General features: G+C 38.7%; 1 protein-coding gene across 17 annotated transcripts in view; it reads left to right on the forward strand.

The window, feature by feature from the left end:
* The window catches only part of DNM3 (dynamin 3), a 180,834-nt gene that overhangs the window by 42,651 nt on the left and 122,998 nt on the right, over nt 1–15,185 (forward strand). For 11 of the 17 annotated variants that reach the window (XM_032118668.1, XM_032118663.1, XM_032118666.1 and 8 more), the window contains exons 10-14: nt 119–257; nt 1,308–1,394; nt 3,369–3,439; nt 6,925–6,973; nt 8,606–8,635. In XM_032118668.1, coding sequence (XP_031974559.1) covers nt 119–257; nt 1,308–1,394; nt 3,369–3,439; nt 6,925–6,973; nt 8,606–8,635 — 376 coding nt within the window. Of the gene's footprint in view, nt 1–118; nt 258–1,307; nt 1,395–3,368; nt 3,440–6,924; nt 6,974–8,605; nt 8,636–9,836; nt 9,855–15,185 lie in introns of all 17 variants that reach the window. The other 6 variants (XM_032118662.1, XM_032118664.1, XM_032118658.1 and 3 more) reach the window with 3 other exon arrangements.

Consider the following 15,185-nt stretch of genomic DNA (forward strand, 5'->3'; position numbering starts at 1 on the left):
TTGTGTAGGGATTGTTACTGCTCACCTCTGAAAAATGAAGATCTGGGCAATTTAGTAAAAAAAATCTTCCTTGCCTAATGTTTTTATTACTGTCTTACATATTCTTTTATGTCCACAGAACAGGTTTGTTCACTCCAGATATGGCGTTTGAAGCCATTGTTAAAAAACAGATAGTTAAGCTGAAAGGACCTTGCTTAAAAAGTGTGGATCTGGTGATGCAAGAGTTAATCAACACTGTCAAGAAGTGCACTAAAAAGGTAGCTTGCACATAGATCTGGTAACGTAAGTAAAATGTAATGGTACAGTATATAATATAAAGCCTGTCTTGCATTTTGTGGTGTTACAAGAGATTTCTGATCCAGTCACTTGACAGAGAGAGTAGGACTCCCTCAAGTAATTAAAACTTCTGCAGAGCTCTCCAAACAATGATATGTTGGACAAGTTCATTTTTTTGATTTCCTTGTTTTGATTCTTATGATGAGAGATGTTTTTGAGTCAAGAGATGCCCTCAGTTTCATCCTTAAAACTGTATTTTCACTTCTTAGCTGACTGGCTGCTTTTGCTGTCCCACCTGTACATCTGCCCGTCCCACCATCCCTGTGCAGGGTACCCCATAATAGTAAGTACAGGAGTGGTTCTGGGATGTGAGAACAGATACGATGAGGTTGTTGAGAAATATTCTCTTGCATCCTTTTCATTTTTTCTGAAAAAAGCAAATTTTTTTTTATACCAATGATCGGGTAAAGGAGATATTTCTTAAAACAGGGAAGACAAAGAACATAGAGAAGCAGATTCTCTGGTATATTTTCAGCAGAATTTCCAGGGTTTTTTCACTTTTGTCAAAGTCTGGAAGATATGTCACTTGAATTAACTGTGGAGATGCTCTTCCCAGTGGTATTGGCCAAATTTGCCATTATATTTTGCTGTTTCAATATTGTTATGTAAAGATGTTGCCACAAGGTGGAGCCTTTAAAGAACAAGAAATTTGGAAATCCTTTAGAGCACCACTCTGGAATTAGGCACAGAAGAGAGAGAAACCTCACCCCGATAGACTCTGTTTCGTATGTCCAAATTATCTTTTCCTCAGTGTTCCCTGGAGGAAAAGAACAGCAACAATCCAAGGGTTTAGGTCTCGGCAGTCTCTCTGAATAACAGCAAGTAAGGCTTGCTTTGCAGTGTGGTTAACTTTTAGTCCCAAGCATTTGTAATATTTGCTTTCTCCCAAAGAGGAAAGCTGGAGGCTCCCTTGTTTGTATTCCACTGAAGCCCCTCTGCAGGTGTAAATTTCTATTAATTTTGTGTTTCAGTTGGCAACATATCCAAGGTTGTGTGAGGAAACAGAAAGAATTGTTGCTGGCTACATTCGTGAAAGAGAAGAGAAGACCAAGGATCAGGTGAGAATTAATAGGAGGTGGGACAGTTTGGGGAAGTGTGTGAGGGAGAATAGTTCTTACATACAAAGTGCAGTAGGACAGTGGAGGATTTTTGTTTTAAATAGGCTGCACATTTTAGAGAGGAAGAAAAATTGCTTCCTTAACATTGAGCTTTTAGAGAGACTAGAATTGTTACAGAAAGGTTAAGTAGTGGCTTATAGTGTTAGCTTGTTCCTGTGCCAGTGTGCCAACTTCTTAGCTGTGTCACTAGGGCTGTTTGTGGGAAATCAATTTCTGATTAAACAAATGCACACAGGAATAGCTTATTTCTACTTTTTTTCCAGGTGTTTTTAACATACCCATCCCATGCAGCCACCCCTCATGCTAGTTACAGTGAGGCTCGCAAACAATTGTACTGGGACCCTTGAGGGAGTGACAAGCTTTCCTTTAAGTTCAAAAAAAGCTAAAAAACAAGTAAAAATTCAGAGAAACTTGGTTAAAGCATTCATCACCCAGCTAAACATTCCAAATCCAGGAAACTGCAAGTCTTAGATTACATGTGAGAAATCCACTGGAAGTGAAACCAGGAATTATTGTCTGGAGAGTGCAGAGTGTGACAATAGAAATATTTGGAGAAGAATAGCTCGGCAGAGCTCCTAAGCTGTTCTGGACTCCTGACTCTCTAGTCCTGTCCCTGTGCAAGTTAAGGAGCTGTGCAGCACATCTGCTGCTTTAATCTCTACAGCAAATGTAGTCATAAAAATAATTTAACAACAACAACAAATTATTAGCTGGGCTTGTACTCACAGGGAGTTCTAGTTAGAACACTATTATCTCAAAATTTTGGAGAAAATACAAGTTGTTTAGGATAATTGAGTTTTATTTTCCTGTTCTTCATTGTATGCACATACCTGACTATTTCTCAGAACAAAGAACAAAATAAGGGCTTTTTGTAAATGCCAAATATTGACCAAATAGGTTATTGTCACATTCACATCATTATTTATGCTGTTAGCAGTTGTCCTTAATAAATCAAAACACTAGTGAGAATATTTTCAGAGGTAAGAAATGGAGCAAAAAAATAGTGGGGATTTGAGTCTAAGTGAGGCATCTAATACCTTCTGGAAATTGTGAAGAACTTAGGAGTGATGCTATATTTGAGGAACTGTGCAGAAATAAGGTTGAAGAGATTAAATGGTAACATTTAAGAGATTAAATTTGGTAACAATAGGTTCCTTTTTTCCTCCCTCTGATAAATGAAAGTCTGAAAAGATAGGGGTGAAATGCAATCTCATGCATATTCCAGAGCCTGTGTAAGGGTGGGAGGGAATTTTTGCTAATATCTTAGCAAGTTCTTTTCTGAGTTAGATTGTCAAGGTTGAATCAGATTCTCTGTGGGCTACTGAAGGACTGACAAGTGATAAGTACAGAAACCATTCTGTTATTTTGTTGATAGCCCATCTCTCAATCCAGATGTGCACACACCAGAATGGCTGTCTGGTACCTGGACTGGACATTTTCTGGGCCAGGACTGGATTAATTATCACTTCTTTATGTGGTACATAAGAAAGCGTACCTGGATTTTAGGTTTAAGATTTAGGTTCCTTGCTGGCTTGTTTGGAATGCTCCAGATAGACAGAATTTTGCTTAACTTGCAAAATGCAGAGCTGGAATCTATGTTATATAATTATTAAAATTCTCTCTCCCCGTGTATGATTGATCTTAATGGAATGGACAAGGGCCAAGAGAGTGAAAAATGAGGTCTGTTAGGAAAAAAAGTAGGAAGAGGGAATAGGACTTCTGTAGTCTAGCTTATTAAACAAGCGCAGAAACAGGAGTGGTGGAATTTAGAAAATACTGGTTTTGGCTTGAACAATTATGAAAATAATATTCGGTAATGCAGAGAACTCAAGAGTTCTGGTTTGTCCCCCCCTCCTTTTCTTCAATCTCTCTCTTCTACTGTACCCATTTTTGCTCTCCTGTCTCCCATAATAGATGCTGCTGCTCATTGATATCCAGGTTTCTTATATCAACACCAACCATGAAGACTTCATTGGCTTTGCAAAGTAAGTGTATGGAGAATGTGTTATAAAGACACTGCCAGGCTTTTTTGTTTATTTGCTTGGCTTTTTTTTGTTACGTACAGAGCACAAGTCCTGAAGTGTGACAGTGAAGATGCAAGTTGCAGAGTCCCAAACATGCAGGACCATGCTCTTTCTCAATATCCACAATGTTGAACTCTGTCCCAGTTGCAGGAGAGCCTTCACCCAGTTCACAAGGCTGGTTTCACTGAAGCCGGAGCTTATGTCTTGGTCTGGAATCACACGTATTTCAGGATCACAGAAATGGGTATTGGTGGTCTTTCCACATTGTTATTAATGCGTACTTTGGCAGCTGTGATTCCGTGTGAAACAGTGTTGCTCAGAATAATGGATGTCACTGAATTTTAAGTGTGCCTGCTGTTTGGCTGCAGAGAATAATAGTAGCAGAATGCCCTGCAGGGCCCGGTTTGACGTTCTCTTCGCTTAATTGAAAAGGCTGTGAGAATATTTTCCAGAATGTTCTCTCTGTTTCCAGCAATTTGTGCCTCAGGGACTTCATACCAACATTTTGACACTAGTAAAAACATTGAAGATGTCTTCACTCTTTGAAAAATAAATGTTCCTTCAGACATATTCATGCCATATTTGCCATAGCAGTGGTTGGAATCACAACATGTGATTGGCCATGTGAGATGCTAGCAACAAATTGTGGCACCACAGTATGTATTTGACTCTTGCCAATTCTAGGTAGCACTATGAAGGAAGGTCCACATCTTTGGCAGTGTGCCCTGAAGGTTTAAAACTTGGAGTTCAGTAAGCTGAGGGGGGAGAAGGCAAAGTCAGGCACTGTTTATATGTTTGGTTTGAGCAACTTTCTCTAGAATTGTTTGCAGGTCCTAGATATCATTATCAGTTCTCTTGACAAATGACAGGATGTTGTAGGAATGGTAGCTGGCCTTCTAGAGGTCAAGATAACAACCTGCCTGCTATTTACTACTCTTCATCCTTTTCTGACAGGAAAAAGGCTCCTAAAAACACGCCATGTATATTCATGGCGTGTTTTGTGACCTTGGGAAGTCACATAGTCCCACCTCCCGCTCAGAGGAGGGTCCATGCTGAGTTCAGACCAGGTTACTCAGGATTTTTTCCAATCAGATCTGGAGAATTCCCAAAGTTAGAGATTCTCCAGCCTTTCTATGCTAGCCCGTTCCAATGCTTGCCTCATCTCACTGTGAAAAGACTTTTTCTTGTGTCAAGTTGTAACTTTGAATATTTTATAATACTGGCTTCTGGAGTTCTAGGTGTATCTGTAGCTATTTCATTATGTTTCTCCCCTGGAAAAATTCCCCTCATGGATGCTGCTCCTGCAGCCTCCATGCTCCTTGCTGCTGTGTCTTGGCAATGCCTGGGCTCAATTTCGTGGGAAAGCTGCTTCCTCTTTTTCCAGCTGAGATCTAGAAACCCCCAAGTGCTGTGTATGAGGCATAAGCAGATAACAAGTGACTCTTGGCTTAAGTTCACTGTAAGTTTAAGCAAGGGTTTCTCTGGGTTGGAACAGATGGGAAGGAAAGTATCCTTGTTGACTTCTGCTCAACTGAAAGAGAAAATTTGGATAGCAAAGAAGAATTTAAAATATATTCACTTATGAGACAAACAGGAGAAAATACTAATTTGAAGCTATAAGTGTATTATTGTTATAGCAGTTATGTTAGAACTGGAAAATGAGATAAGTTGGGTAGCATAGGGGCTTCTGCAGTATCTAAACATCCTGGACTATAGATTCCCCAGATTCCCTGGTGTTTCCTTTCCTTTGCTGAGCCTTCTAGCCCCTTGTCTCATGTGGCTGCAGTGTTTTAACAGTGTAAGTCCTGTGAACCTTTGTCATAAGAATGAGAGCACAAGACATTACAAACTACCCTGCAGCACTGCAGGACCTGAGGCAGGTACAGTGCAATGTGATTTGTCTTGAGAGAGATTTAACAATGCCAATATTTAGAACAGATTTACATAGTTATAAAATTGCAAAATCTTAGAATACTGATGTTTGTCTCATTTGGCAGAACAAATGGCAAAACTCTGGGCTTGGGTTTGTTTCCAGTTGGTATAGCTCAAGAACAGCTACATGCTTCAATCTACATAAAGAGTAATTGTTATTTAGAACATTAAGTAGAGGACCAATTGCTGGGCTATTTCTAAAAGCCATGTGTTTCTTAGTATGGTGTTAATGGTATAGTTAACTTTTCTAAGGTGATAAAATTAAGAAAACAAACCGGGGTTAGTGCTGTTGTTTTCTGTGTGCACTTTATTTAATCATAATTTATGTATCAAAGCTTATGCAACTTAGATGATGCACCAGGGACGTGCAGTGTTGTTTGGTCAAAAGTATCAGGATGATTGAGCTAAACGCAGTGAGTAGGTACATGGAATAAATACTCTTGTGGATCTTCTCACAGACAGCATGTGGACTGCTGGTCTGATAGTGTGGTCCAAAGGTCAGGATCAGAACTGGCACAAGGGTTGAGTTTGGTGCTTCACCAGTTCTCTGGAGCAGCAGCTGTGCACCAAACAGAGGCAGGATTGGCCCATAGGCTCTGATCCAAGCACAGCTCTCTGCCTTTCTCTTTTGGAGCAGCATTTGTAGCTGCTCTAGTATGGATGCTTTTTTCTTCAGTTAATCAATGCCTGGTGAAATGGTATAATCTAATCCAAACAAAACTTCCTGTCACCAGTGAAGTGCTGGTGGCTGAGTAGCCCAAGCCTGCTCTCTGAACACTTTTCTTCTTTCCAGTAATATTTTAATTTTGTGGCCTAACACAAACTGCCACATAATGCAAATGCTTTTAGAATTAATGGCAACTTGTTTGGTTTTGAGACAGGACTGTGTTTTGTTTCAGGAACTGGAATTACCAAAGTTCAAGAATTGAACAAAATATTTTAAATATGGTTTAATTTCAAATGTGCTGTATTCTTATAAGATTTCAGCTTTGAACCAGCTTTATGATGGCTTCATCCATTGGTTGTATTTACACCCTCAAAGTACATATAAATATTAGAATAATATCCAAAACAAACTGTCAAGACAAAGCTATTAAGGAGCCTCCAGCAGGGGAGGATTTTGTTGTACTGCTTTAAATAACAGAAATTGCTTGCTTTTTGTCTCTTCTGAATATTTATAGAGGCTAATGTTTCCAAAGTTACCCACATTGAGCCATAATTTCTCTGTGCTTTTAGTAACCTTTACCAATCCAAGAAGGATGTTGTTGCAAAGGAGATGATTAGTAGGAGCTGTCTGCTGTGTGTCCCTTCTGTCCTCAGCAGGCAAATATAATCAGGCAGAAAATCAGTTGAAATATGCACATATATGCAATGATTTTCCTGTGTTTCTTTTGCTGTGTTAATCTAGCTTTCTCTGCTGGAATCAGAAGTAACTATTGCTGCTAAAATTATTCCTCAGGAGCTGGCTTAGTTCAAGTTTCTTCAGCATAACTCTTTTCCTCTGCTTCCCTCAGTGCCCAACAAAGAAGCAGTCAGGTTAACAAAAGTGCAGTGGGAAATCAGGTAGGCACCTAACAGAGAATGGATAATGGCATGTGCAAGTTAATCCAAGCTGGTTTTGGTTTTCTTGGCTGCATTTTCTGTTTTAAGTGTATCATTTACCTTGTTTTGTTTCAAGCACACATAAATATATCCTCATTGCTTTGTTTTGCTGAACTTTTCAAAGCCACCTGACTTCCATTATTATCATCATTTACTGTTTAGCATTTCTGCTGCTTGCACTGCTGGTGTCTTCCCTCCCATGCTGTTTAGTGCCTCGAATCTCTCATGTTACACATCAGTGTTTTGTCATTAACTGCAAACTTGTGAATTTCAGAATCCCAAATGCTGGTGAGTACTTGCCTCTGTGTGTGCTTTGTTGTAGTGTTTTGCTGCTTGTGATATGTTCACAGCTGAACAGCAGTGATGGGCAAGTCAGCAAGGAAATGTGGATTTGCCTTTACCTCTTCTGAAACCTTTCAGCTGACTTCACACAGTTGTTGACTATGTACCATAGGCCTTTCTCAAAGTAAACAAATAAAAACTGGTTGATGCTCTCAGATTAATTAGCATCTTCACTGAGATTCATTAATGAAATTGTTTATTTCTTTTTGTCCCATAAGAATATGGGATTGTTTCTGCAAAGTGCTTGGTGCTCCTGAGCCTGCCTTCCTTCTCTGCTTTTGTGTGGGCCAGGGGTTCTCAGCACTTTGCAGGATCAGTCCTCTTCTTAATATGACATGAAAATAAGGAAAATGCTACGATTTGGAGAGTTTCTGCTCACTTTGAGGGTTTTGCAAAGTCTTAAACAGAAAAAAAAATTGTTATGGAACTAGTACATACTTGAGAATGAAATAAAAAAGAGACAATGAAATTTTGTGTATTTACCAGTATTGAACATCTTCCTGATGTTTTCACGTGCAATTTGGTCAAACAATGGTCAGGTATCACCTCCTGATCAAGGTTTTCAAATGTGACCACTGAGTCTAGATCCAAGTGATAAACCTGAAATTTCAGAAAGTCTCCTATTCTGCTGCTGCTGTAGACAAGAGTTCTTGGCAAGAATTCTAGTCATCTTTTTGGGGCTAGAAATTCAATCTCTTCCTCTCACCAAGAAATTGCTAGTTATTTTCAAGATATTTCTTAAAATAATCCAGTAACTTCTTGGATGTGATGGTTCCCCACAGCCTGACCAGCATGAGTGGCATTTTTGATGTAATATATGGTTTGGATTAAAATGAAAAAAAACCTGGAAGGTCTAAACACTGCAATGGTTTCGAAGACCTGCCTCTCCCCTCTGAGGAGAGCTTTCCGTCTTATCTAGCTGTGCCGGAACATGTGTCAAACACAATGACTGTCATCACTTTGGAGTGTCCCATAAAAGGAAAAGCGACCAATTATCTGGCTCTTCAAAAATACACAAATAAAATGAATGATTTTTTAATTAAGTGAATGTTTTGTCTCTAAAGAAGTGAAGAAAAAGCTTGGCGTTTTAAATTCAATGTTGAAACTTGGTTACTTGTGGTATAAAGGACTTTGCTGAACCTTTTATTGCAGAGATAATAAACAGATGTTTGTAAGTTGATTGTTTGGAGTTGAAAAGAATGAGAGACTGTTTCTGAAATAAAACTTCATTTTTGCAATTTGCTATTTCAGGGAACCAATCTACCGCCTTCAAGGCAAATTGTACGAGCTAAGTTCTGTAAGCTTTATTGTTGCTTTTTCATTTAGCTTCTCAGAGGGCAAAGTTTGTCTCTAACTCATTGGTTTGTCGAATACTTGCTGCTAAACTACTTAATGTTAAGCTGTCTTGTCTGTAACAGCTCCTCAACAAAGTGTAATTGCAGTTCATCACTTAACTGCTACTAAACTGCTGTTACCAGTCTGAGCTAGTATAACTTAAGATGTTGTATAACACTTTGCATAGAATTAATATTTTTATTATTTACCAAGTTTCTCAAACTAAAATGACTAATTGGTGTTTATTTTATTATATAACTGGAAAGCAGTTTTTATCTGATGTAAGTGCCTCTATTCATAGTAAACCTCTCTTTGAAAGGTGGGCAAATAGGTTTCTGGTAACCAAAAGGAAACATTAGCTCTCGTGTAAATGAACGTGCTGTTTATGGATACAGGTACTGTTGTTGGTGTTTTGTTTATGTCAAGGAATTACTTCTGATAGAAAAAGTGAGTTTTATGCATTAAAATATTTAAAGCCTTTTTCGCATTCTTTTCCTAGTACCAGGAGGATCCATATATCATGGACAGACTCTTTTCTAACCCTTCCACTTCATGAGTAAATAAATATGTGAATGTCTTTAATATTACTAATTAGAATTAATTGTTTAAACTGCAGTTAATTTTATAACAAGTTACTACTGGTTCAGTGATGGTTAGGTGTAAGAAATAAATTTCTGTATTGTGTGTATTCTTTGGCAATATCTGTGATAAAAACATACATTTTTTCAGTTTGTCGCCACATCATCAAATTCTATAACTTATCATTTTAAACTAAACTTATGTTCAGTAATGGAAAAACGACAAGACAGCAGTGATTTTAGCAGCACTTGAATTGAATCCCTTGGGGAGATCAAGATCACTGAATTTTCCCAAAATAGTGGGAGGCTCATCTGCAATACCTTGCTTTTCTTTTTTAGTAGCTTGCTTTGAACTGGAATGATGCAGATAACTATTAACTATTTCTGTGTATCTTGGAAATAAGATGGGCACTGCAACACCTTAATTTTGGACAATAGTGCAAATTCCTCTTAACATGTTTTTCTGCTTTTTCCTTTACTACTAATTTATCCTCTCACGCTTAATCTTTGGCCTTTTTTGTTTGTCTTTTCTTTGCTACCGCCTGAGGTTTTGACCTGACTCCACAAAGTTTCTTTTTAAGCCACAGGTTAGTCTGTCTTCTCATTTGCTTGAAGTAATCCATGCAATGCTTGGTTTTACACAGCACAGTAGCAAGGTTTGGCTCCTGAAAGCTGACCCACTCTTAACTGTGTATGTTGTGTGCTGAGATTTGTTTTGGTGACTAAAATTCAATGTTTTAAGCTCCCCTTCATGATAAAGCGTTAAAGATGAAGGTGTCATTGCTCCATGTGCCCAACTGATGTGTGTGAGAATGCAAGACACTCAAATTATGGAGGGTTATGTATAATTTTTAGGAGATTCTGTTTTGTGTTTTGCTTCTGTGGCAAAATCTGCTGCTGTGCTTGAAGTAGCCCTGTAATTGGAGAAGGGGCTTAATGTGAACTGTGAGTTTCAAGGTACTGTCCAACTGATGTGGAGGTTTGGGTCTGAGGGCTTTGTTTGACCTGCCTCTCTTACAGTGTTACACCAACAATCTGATTCATTCGTTCTGGACACAAGTAGCATTCAGACCCCATCAGCTGGCCTGAACTATAGTTCTAATAAGCAACTTTTTCCCTTGTAACCCCTTTCTTTCTTTTTTTTTAATCCTTCTTTGCAGCATACTTTGCTGTTTCTTTTCTTCAGATATGCTTAAATCCTGTTATCTTGCATGACCCAGGAAAAAAATGTTTGTAGAATTTTTTTAAGCAACCAGATGGAAATGGAGACTTGTGCCATGGTCAGTGAGGTGGTCATGAAAATCATGACAAAGCTGTTCTCTTAAGAAATGTCAGTATTTCTGTGAAAGAGGTGGTGCCCATGAGCTGACACATTCAAAAATATATCAAAATTTAGTAGCATGAGACCTGCTGGTTTTGAATTTTCACTTTCTCAAGTCTAGAGGAGTATTGCTATTCTAACTATTTATTTTTTAGGTTAATATACCTTCATGTTTGACTTACCTCAATCTTTGTTTAACTATATTTGGAAGCATATTTCAATTTTTTACCCCTGAGAGCTTTTCTCCACTAAAGACAAATTATTTCTTTAAAGGAGACATATTTTTAGGACATTAGCCACTGTCACTAGTTTTAAGTTGTGTAATATATTGTGCAGGGATTTGTAGGGAAGCAATGTCACAAGATCTTGGTTGTGTTCAGTAGCAGAACAGATCTGATCAGCTTATGCTGTGATATTTGGCAAATTACAGTGAAATACTGTAGTAGGTTTCCCCTCTAATACATTATAGCTTCTGTAGTGTGAGGATCTTCATGACTAAATCCAAAGAACCAATAGCTTGTAAGGATACCTCCCTGAGCAGTTTTTGTAATTTTTTTTCTCTCAATGTGCTTACTATTTGGTAGCACATGTTGTAATGACAGGGACTGGAAGATAGAGTGGTGCTGGGAGTTGTATTCTGTGTTCAAAATTATTTCAATGGAGTTACGCAACACAGCTTTAGTGGTGTTAACAAGTGCTGCTGCTTGTGGTGTTGTGGGAGTGTCCAGTCTTGTGATTCTCACACTTGTGTTCCTGTCTGCCCAATTTCATGTATCTCACTTACCTTGAAATCATCCTTCAAATACTTCTTTAGAGAATCAGAAAGTGTCCCATTTCTTTAAATATATTTCTTTTACAAATGTCTTACTTGATTTAATGCAATTAAAGTCATGCAGCAACACATAAAATGTACTTATTGTGTCAAATCCTGCTTTCCTGTTTATCCATGAAGTGGTGGAGAGTAAGAACAACAAATATGATTTGGGTTTTGTGCAGCTGAACTATGAGAAAATTACTTCCTTCTGACTTGTTCATGTGCATTCAGAGCCTCTAAGTTTCATTTTTCAGTCACCCAGATTACATATCAGGATCCTGAAGGAAGGAACTGTGTCATCTCTTGTTCATCCTGTGCATGGAGTCCAGCTACCGGTCAGAATATTGTCTCCAGTAGCTTCTGGCTGTGCCCATATTTTTCACCTTCCTGAGGCTCATAACTCCTGTCGCTAACATCCGGTCTGCACAGAATGACATTTAGAAATATGATAGAAAATATTGAAATGGGTCTCTTAGATACAACCCAATGAGAAAATGAACTAGTGAGAACAATGATGAAACACAGTGCTTTTATTTTTCAAGCTGAAGTACCGTAAAACATAGCTAACACAATAGTTTAAAAAAACTCCAAAACAATAACTGTTTATGAGAGTTTTTTTAACTTCAAAAGTGTCTTTCAAAATCTTACCTTCTTATTGCCTGTGGAGGAACCCTTCTAATATATAGCTTGAGGGGTTTTTGGGTTGTTTTTTTTTGAGAATTTGTCTGGAGTCCAAGATGTAATTCCGCTTCTCTGGGAAGTGAAACTGTTGCTTAATCTCACTTTGTCTTGCATTACACCTTGATCCAACATCACTCTCTCCTTTACATCTAACACTAATGGTGTGTCATCTCTAAGTGTAGCTTTTTGTAGTTAACAGAATGTGCCTGGGAAACAGGAAAATTCAATGAAGAGGACATGAGGCTTAGCACACTAAGCTCATCTTCTCCCTGTTCGTGTCACCTGGAACAGCTTCCTAGTATTTTAGGTAGTTACGACCTGTTGTAGAGTCCAGGATATTTTAGAGAACACAGTACCCTGTTTTCCCAGAGGGGTATAGATAAACAGGTCTAGAAATTTCACATGAAAAACACAGACCCAGGATATTGCTGTAGGTTGGTGTCCTGCTCTTCATGCAGGGTTGTGTGGGAATGACAGCTGGATCTAATCCCCGGCCCACAGGATTTTTAAGGAAACAACCGGAAAATTCCTTCTTTTATGAGGCAGTGACCAGAGATTGTCCTAGCAAGTCAGCTTTTTTCTGTCCACACCCTGTGATGGTTGCACATTTATGGGGAGATGTGTTGGACTGGAGCATGACACAATTCCTACCTTAGAAGTATTGAAACCTTCAGGGCTTCTTAAATGGCTTGTATAGTTTAGATTTTAAAATGTTCTGAGACCTCTACCACAAATGCCTTCTTGTCAAATTGAGAAAATTTGACTCTTAGTAAGATGTTACAGAGCCTCTGGTAATGGTGAGGGAGAGGCCTGGATGGAATAAGCAGAGTGCTACTTTCCTTCCCTTTGAAGTGCTCATCACCTGCAAGGTTCTTGAACCTGCTACTCAGGTGTTCCTTACTGGTTTGCTTCTAGAATCCACCTCTTTATCTTCACTGACATCTGTCTTCAAATCTCTTACCTTCCCTGAGATACTTCTCCAAAACAGTTTCTCCAAACCAGGTGCTGGCCAGGCTGCCTGGGCTTCCCGTGTGTGGATATGAACTTCATATGGAGCACCATGGCATTTTCAATAGCATCCTCTCTCCCAGCCTCTTATTTCAGTTTCTTTGCAGCATGGGAACATGTGCGCATATGCTGTGAAGGATTTAGTCTGCTGCGCGAATACAGCTCCCCTTGCTGCAGAACTAAGTTCAAGTGAATGGAGTACCTTAATTTTGTTGCTTTTCTGCAAAATTTTTTTCCCTTTGCATTTGTATAGTTCAGTGCAGAAAGAAAAGATAGAATTCGTTTGGTTCCACAACTGGTCCTGTGGCAGCTGCCTGAAGGCCAGTACACTGGCTATATATACATGTTACTTGTTTCCTGTTAAAAACTTACTTCCATAAACATTGTAAAATAAAATGAGGATTTGATGGGTAATCAACTTCTTATCTTATGTCTCCCTTAACTTGCACTAAGGCGAGCATTCCATGTCTGTTTATACTCACTAATGCCCCTCTCCACTTAGGTTTTTTTTTATCCCCCCCAATGAACACAAGTATTAAAAATCCTGACTCCCTTTTGTAGAAACCTTTGTGGAACAGGTTGTTGCATCCAATCTACTTGTGCCATACCCTTGAGACTCTTTACAGGAGTCATGTCCAGTTCTCTCATCCCTTACTGTGGCTTCAGAGCCAAATCAATGCTTTCTTAGAGATTTTTGTACAGATTGAAAACTTGTAGACTGTTTTTGGATCTTTAGGGCTTTTCTCACACTGCTGGCCTGGCTGGTAGTAAGTGGGAAAACATGTTTATCTTCCTTGAAATGGAAGTTATACTCTTGGATTATGTGCATTTCCAATACAATTTCCTGCTCTTGAGGTGCAACTTCTGATCTGTGCTTTGGTTTAGTTATCAAATATAATTCAGTCCCTTGCTCTGTGCAAAACCAAAGCTAGTGTTTTTAGGAGTCTACATGAACGTCCATGCTGAAAGTAAGTGAATTCCTATTCTGAAACTTTTTATAGATGGCAAGGAATAGATAGTGAGCCATGTTCTTCTTTCGTGAGTTGTTGGTATTGGAGTTACTGGTCTTGTAAAGCCCTGTGAGAGGAACGTTGGTCTCATATATTTCTTTAAACACAAGAGGAAACTCATGTTTGATGACATGAGTTGGTGCCTGTGGGACTTGTTGAGGGGGTTCTGAAGGGCTTCTTTGAGCACTTCTTTCCATCTCAATATTTCATAGGCAAGTGAAGGGTGTTGCTGCAGGGAAGAAGAGCTGAGGTTCCTTGCATTTGTGTGATTGGGACAGTTCCGTTGTCTTGTTCAGAGCATGATAGGAAGGAATGTTTGCTTTCTCATTTACATTGGAAAACAGTGACTTCCAATAAAATTGAAAGTTTCCATTTGATCTGTAAATGAGTTTTCATGGTTATTCTCTCTTCTTCCGCTCTTGAGTTCCTCATTTCTCTTAGGTTTTCTGTTGTCCTCCTTTCTCTCTGCATGATGTAGCCTCCTGGTCTTAGTATTTATAGTTATGTTTCCATCTGTTCTTTCATCTTTGGCTTGTATCTATCTTATCAAGTTTTGCTTTGCTCGTTTTCCCCCTGGTTTTTTATTGCTGCCATAGGTTTTTTTTTCCTCTTTTCTTTTTCTCTTCTATCCTGAGAAGAAAATGGCTCTCACATGCCTCTCCTTACTGCTTCCTACCTTAATTTTAACTTAACTTTAGAAGACCTCTCCACTTTGTCACTCGATACTGACACTTCTGAAAATTCCCATTGTGTGTCAGAAGCCCCTCGCTTTACCAGAATCTAGGTGCTTTTCCTGGTATCCACCTTTACAGATGACCTGAACAATGAGACCAGAACAGTGTAGTCAGAGATAAAGTTGAATGGACTTTTACAATGTGTTATTATCCAGCAAATAAATGTCTTCAAGCTTATGTGATCCTTAATACACTCATATCTGCTGGAAGTACAGCATTCGGATAGTTAGGCTTCTCTCTTTCTCCGACTTTCAGACTGAAAATATTATACTCACTTCATTACTTTTTTTTGAATGATAGAAACCTGCAAAAACTCTTGAATTTCCCAGAGACTGAAAAAATGCACCTTT

Source organism: Corvus moneduloides, chromosome 9, assembly GCF_009650955.1.
Source record: "Corvus moneduloides isolate bCorMon1 chromosome 9, bCorMon1.pri, whole genome shotgun sequence".
NCBI classification, from domain to species: Eukaryota; Metazoa; Chordata; class Aves; order Passeriformes; family Corvidae; genus Corvus; species Corvus moneduloides.